At 44.1% G+C, this 6497-nt stretch overlaps 1 protein-coding gene across 1 annotated transcript in view; it reads right to left on the bottom strand.

Annotated features, from left to right (window-relative positions):
• Positions 1-4023, bottom strand: part of hs3st4 (heparan sulfate (glucosamine) 3-O-sulfotransferase 4) — a 69964-nt gene extending 65941 nt beyond the window's left edge. The window contains exon 1 of the mRNA XM_034539657.1: positions 3434-4023. Coding sequence (XP_034395548.1) covers positions 3434-4023 — 590 coding nt within the window. The remainder of the gene's footprint in view (positions 1-3433) is intronic.
• Positions 4024-6497: the final 2474 nt, after the last annotated feature.

A 6497-nucleotide genomic window follows, 5' to 3' on the forward strand; every position in this document is an offset into this window, starting at 1 on the left:
AACCTCCCTAATAAGCCCTCATCAAGTAATAACCTCAACTCAAAGTGGATTCCTGCTGGGAATGCTCATGAATCTTCATGTATGATCGATAATCAATGACATTCTTTAGCACAATTTATGATGCACATTATCTTTCCAGTAAAGCGTATGAATGCTGGCAAGGAGATAGAGTAACGTTTTGCCATATTGGTCATCGTGCATCAAACGTTTGCTATTCCAGGATGGGCGTTTTTCACCAGGTTGGGGGAAGCTCTAGAGAACGGATAAGTTAAATCCTCGCGTCGGTGGCTCATCCTCTTTACTCCGAAATAGAAGCAACATTTCGAAGAGCCAGTTGGCTGATGGCGGTCCTGTGTGTACGGTAATGATGGCACTACATCGCTAATTGCTTGTTCAAGTAAGCCCAAAACACACTGGAGAAACTGTCCAAGAGTGATAAAAACAGGGAAGCAGCGCGAATCACCAATCTGGGCCCCGTCTACGGAGGCCGACACCCGGCCCACTAAACTGGGAATCCTGATGTGAATATTGGATTTGTGCAGACATTGTAATGGACATGAAAGTCTACGTTTATGCAGATAGCTAAAGTCTTCCCAAAGTCCTCACTGTAAGGAATACTTTTTACGGTACTTTTTACGATTTAAATTAAGTCTGAGTTTACTCGAGTTACTTTTGCTGATGTTGCTAAATCCCCCCCCCCCCCCCCCCCCCCCCCCAGCTGCAACGGGTAATGGGCCAGTTGTATAGAATGCACTACCATATAAATACAACATTGTGCAAAATTGTATTCAAACAAAGTCATGGAAACATAAGACTTAGAAGTGCGTGATACGAAATTCAGAGAAATTCTATTGTCTCTACGAGGCTCTCAACATGGCGACGGCTCGCTGCTAACGGTGCTAACTGTGCTAACAGTGCTGACGGAGCAGCGTCTACCTGAGAAGGAACCGGATGGTGGGCTCTCGTCTTCGTCTCTCACACAATAACAACACAGATTATTATGGCGACTACATGTTCAAGATTCAGATGAAAGCTGCAGTTTACAGTCTCATTCAAGCCGACCACTAGCCATGACCACCACTCGACCATACGATAATTTACTGGCAAAGGCTCCAGGCATGCCTGAATGTATCCACACTGTATACTTTCACTTCACTTCATGGCTTCAAGGTTCTTTAATTCACAGCACGAAACTCAATGAAGATTTCCTTCACGCTGCCTTCAAGCACACAGTCAGAAAGTAAGAGAAAAGTAACGCACACAAAGAATAACGACCAAGACACACAAAAGATCACTAAACCTGAATATGTGAAAGGATAAAACATCCCTAGTCAACACAAGCTGCAATAACACAGAGGCGTCGTTGGATCCAGTGTGCTGAGAAGCGACCGAACGAGTACATGCGACCGCTGACGAGATGCCTTTGGGTCGCGTTCCCCGGAGTCTTGTCGTATCCATCAAAATGTGGAGCAGGTGTTACTGCGACAAGCCCAAATTTATGAATCGCATTTTACAAGATCGCTGGTCTCGTTCAACTACGCCAATGTCAAATGGTTTGCGAACATCTGTAACTGATCATAATTTCACTTCCATTAAGTCCACATTAGCCAGAGCATCACAGACCGAGAGGAGCGATGCAGTATAATGCATCATTTAGAGGCAAACAAACAAACGTGGTCTGAATGAATTTATATATATATATTAAAAAAATTAATTCAGACCACGTCAGTGTCTGAAAAAAAGAAAATGTCTCAACTCATGATTATTTTTGACCATCAACTTTGACCACATTCAATGTGTTTCTCGGGCTCTTGAATGCATCATTCTGAGGTGAACGGTCGACGCAGGACAATAGCAGGGTTTATTTTGCTCAGGGGCCCTTAAACACGCAAGCACACTTCTTATTATTCATGTAAGCATGTCATCCTCGTGTCTAATGAGCCTTTCACCGTGAGTCTAATGAAACAGCTTGCGTTAACACAGGCAAGATGAACAGCCGAGAGCTCCCATGTCTCTGCAGCAAGATGAAAGCAGATGCTCCGCAACCCAAACACCAGCATAACCGACAACACGGAGGAACAGAGGGGACTTTGAGTCAGCGTCGTTCCCGTCAGCTCATCGACTCCATTAGAGGCATCTTGAAATGCCCTCCGGTCAAACACCGTGAGAACGACGCCTAACTGAGCCATGACCAACTGACCACGAATGAACCCTCAAATTGATTTTTGTTTTTGTTTTTTTCTCTCCCGTAAACAAGTCGATGATGTGAACAGGTTCTAATCTGGCTAATAACACCTGGACTCGAAGTGAATGTCAACGATCATACACGTGAACAGATTCACACTTCCTTTTTTTGAGCAATCGGCTGCAATTGCAAAAACAAAAAATTGTATGCAATTTCATGAGGTAATTAAAGGGTTGTGTGTTCTGTGGAGAAGAAGAGAGAAGACTGGCTGACGAGATCAAAACAGAGGAATGCCAGGGGGGAAATACTTCTTTAATTATATCCAAAAGGAGAAAAAGAATACAGTAATCTGTGAGCATTGGCTTTGTATGTGTGAGTGTGTTATATCTAAACCTACACAACATGCACTTGAATCATAAGAAAATATCTCACAAAAAATTAAAATTAAAAAATTAAATCATATGATTTTCTCTGTGTGTATTCTCTTTGCTCTAGTTGTTCAAATTACTCATCAAACATGTTAAACAGAATGTGTGTGTGTGTGTGTGTGTGTGTGTGTGTGTGTGTGTGTGTGTGTGTGTGTGTGTGTGTGAGTGTGCCACTTCATGAACATATTGTGTAACTGTGTTCGAGATCCAAACTTGAGGTAACTTGATATAGAGGCAGACCTGATCAGGATACTCAGTAAAGATAATGCACCTTGTGATTCAGAAAGGAGGTCAAACTAAATGCAATGTTATGCTCTCAGACTCTCAACACAAGATTACAGAATTGAATTTCTTCAAAGGACCTTTCCAAAGTTTGACAAATTCATACAAATGAATCTGTGCTTTACTAACCTCTTTCCAAAACTGCTGTTCATGCCTTCATTGAGTATATGCAAAATAAACTATTAAACAGAGCTAAACAGCACATCTGCTTCAATCTACTAGTGAACTACATAAAGGGTTGAGTTTATTTGAATCCGAGCCAAGACATATCTTATAATAAAGTAATGTGCCTGAAAGTACAGTGAATCGTTAAGTTGGACGAACATGTATAGGCATACATCACGATGATTGATGACCCATCAATCTGAGCAAGTTGACGTTCTTCCAAGAAAAGCATGAAGACCTGTGACTATGAAATACACCAGCACACAGACATTCTTTATAAAATGGTAAAGAGCAGCTTCCAGTGTGCTTTTTAAGTATTTGATTTATTTTTTAAAAATGTTTTAATAAACACAGTAAACGCCACAGAACTCACCGGTACCAGTCTAGCCCCTTCTCGTAGTTCCTATCAAAGAAATGTGGCTCGTTCCCAACGGCTCTGACGTCCGGGTGCACCCTGAGAGCCTCCAGCAGGGCTCTCGTGCCCCCCTTCTTCACCCCGATGATGATGGCTTGGGGAAGTTTCTTCTCTCCGTAATCCATGGTGCAGTTCACCCTGAGTTCGCTGTCCGTGGTGCTGAAATCCTGGCGCTCCTTCTCCAGCGCGCTGGTGTGATACGCCGCCGCCGATTTGGTCGGAGACGCCTGGGTCCTAATCCACTCCACGGTCCTCTGCTCGGCCTCGGCATGCTCCTTCCCGGAGGAAGAAGCCGCGCTGGGTCCCTCCGCCTCCGTGAAGCCCTGGGAAGCGGAGTAAAGTTTCTCCCTCAATGTCACAAAAGTTGTCTCCTCCGTCACCAGCCTCCCTTGGTACGCGTAGTTCTCCTGCAACGGGAACTGCAGCGAGTTGTAGCAGCTCATCAAGCTGTAGAACAAGTAGGTGACCGAGAGGGAGAGGGTGAACATGAATAAGATTTTGCGGGGCACTTTAGAGGTGAAAACCGAAGTGCCGGACCAAAATGCCATCTCTGATAGCAGTGGTCCTCTCAAAGAAGTGGCCAGACATGTTTCCACCCGGAGTCTTGCATGGAACCAAAAAAAAAATCAACAGCAATAATCAGTCACTATATCAGCGGCGCTGCAGTCTGAAAAGAAGAAAAATTGTGAAGCTGGAGCAAACCAACGCAATCCAACCCAATGGCATATTTATAATAAAAAAGGATGGCGGAGGGGGAGGGGGGGGAATAGGATCGTTAAAAAAAATTCCGGAAGAATATCTCGTTTTTTAAAAAATCGATTTCTTATTCCAAGGCTTTGACAGACAATGTCACAATTTATTGGACTGAACTTGCAGATTTGAGAGGCTGGAGGTCTGGCGCCCTTCCAAATGAGCACCCTGGCTCCAACTGGACAGAATACGATGGACCGAATCCTGGCATTGTATCCCGAGGAGGGGAAGAGGAGAAGGAGAGCAGCAGAGTGCGTAAAGTCGGCTGCTTCTCATCAGCCCGAAGTCCAGTCTGCGACGCGAGAGTAGATTCACGTCCATCCAGGCAAGCTTACATCCTCTGTACCTCTCCACCATGGGGGTGTGGGGGTGGGGGGGCAGATCCTCTCTCTATTCTCTGACTTTGGGCAGTAGAAAGTCCGCAGTCTTTGCACAAAAGCATCCACTCATCACTGACGACCGGGCTGCATGCTCGCCGTCCTCAGATTGCTGGAATCCAACGATGTGCGCGTCGGCTGAGTGAGCTCATCTGAACTGAAAGCGTCGTAGAGCCACACGGGCACAACTAGTGTGTGTACACCCACTTTTTTTTCTTTTTTTCCCTCCCATATCCCATATAAGTAGGGCAATAAAACGTCAGATTCCCTCATCGGAAATAGTTGCGTATATAGAAAATGTGCGGCCCCTCATTCATGCAGAGATGGGAATTACAGTGCACGAGGGCTTATTACATTATTTTTTTTTTATGAAGTTCAGTATAGAACTCCATCTGAGGACGTTTTGATGGAGATTATATTTTTACAGAAAGCTCATGTCTGCACCCTGCTGGTTTTCTGCGGAGCGATGCATCATTTAATTTCCAAAGAAATACAGAAAAATAAGTTAATTCGGATCAATAGGAAAGTGGTTTATTTGAACCAAAATGGGTAATGAGAATTTAATTAAAGCAAAGAGTCACTGGGGGGGTGTAGCTCTCCTCTACATATGTTGTAATGCACAATGTGTTCTATGCATGCTTCAGCGTATTATCCACTGAATTTATTATACATGGGTACAGACTATAATAAGGATATTCACTAGACCTTAACGTGTACACTTTGTCGCCGCAATATGAGGATTTAAAATTGCAATGCCACTGAAATGTCTCCCTGTATTAGAGAATCTCATTCATCACACACCTCCAACACATCAGGAGAGCCAGCGTCACGCTCAGCTCTGGGTCTCTGAGAATTTGCAATGCATCTCAGAACAGCAAGCCGCTGTTGTATTTTAAGTTCAGAAATATGTATATGTGTGTTGCTGGACCAGATTTGTGTCTTCTAAATGTCTGCAGCCGGCTCGGCATGCAAACCAGGGGGTGACATAAAAGTCATTTCATTATAGAGTGTTGCAGCGGTACTGAAGGACGACTCTTTTTGCATTCAGCCGGTGCTTTTCAAATTAGAAAATCTGTCATCCACTGCGAGATACCAGAGAGAAAACACACACTCATCTCTTCAATACGTGGTTAAGATGTTTGAACTCAATGGAGATAGAGGAGTGTAAACTTAAAGCTGCCATAGATGTGTTTTATAACAATGCGAAAGGAGCCATAGTGAGAATTATCACTCCTACTGGAGCTCACTCTGGAATTACAGAGCTTCATAGTGGGCATCCGCTCATTGTTTAGCTTTCCAGCCCACAACTTTACTGTGTTGAAGCACTCAAATTGCTCTCCTAGCGTCATTTTCTGAAGCCGCGGCATCAAACCGACGACCCGCTCGGCACCTGAAAACGGACACCATCAGCGACTAGTTGGTGGACAACGGAGGAGCATTTAGCCGGTAAAGAAACAGATATTCTCCTCCGGAGTCGGTGGAGAACAAACACGGAGCTAAAAGAGAATATCAGATATGCTCATCATGGTGGCCAAAAACAACAAATCTAATCGTTTGCTCCATAACTGCCTGATGTGTAAATAAGCAACTAACACAAGACAACATTCTGCATTCTGGTGACTTTGAAAAAATAAAACACAGTACTACTGCATTTTTATGTTTACTTGAACGTACATAATTGCGTTTAATACTCTTCTTTTTTTTAAATGTCCCAACCAATATGGAATATTATTGGCAAACGAAGCCTGTATGCAGGTGACTGGGTGAGGGGGAGGAGAGCATGGACAAGTGTTTGGCGCACAATGGCTACCGGGTGTTTTGGCAGTCAAGAGAGCGTAGGAGAGCTCGATGGGTTCGATGAAATTGTTACACTCGCAAATTGCCACTCGGAGAAG

This window comes from Cyclopterus lumpus, chromosome 8 (genome assembly GCF_009769545.1).
Source record: "Cyclopterus lumpus isolate fCycLum1 chromosome 8, fCycLum1.pri, whole genome shotgun sequence".
Classification (NCBI taxonomy): Eukaryota; Metazoa; Chordata; class Actinopteri; order Perciformes; family Cyclopteridae; genus Cyclopterus; species Cyclopterus lumpus.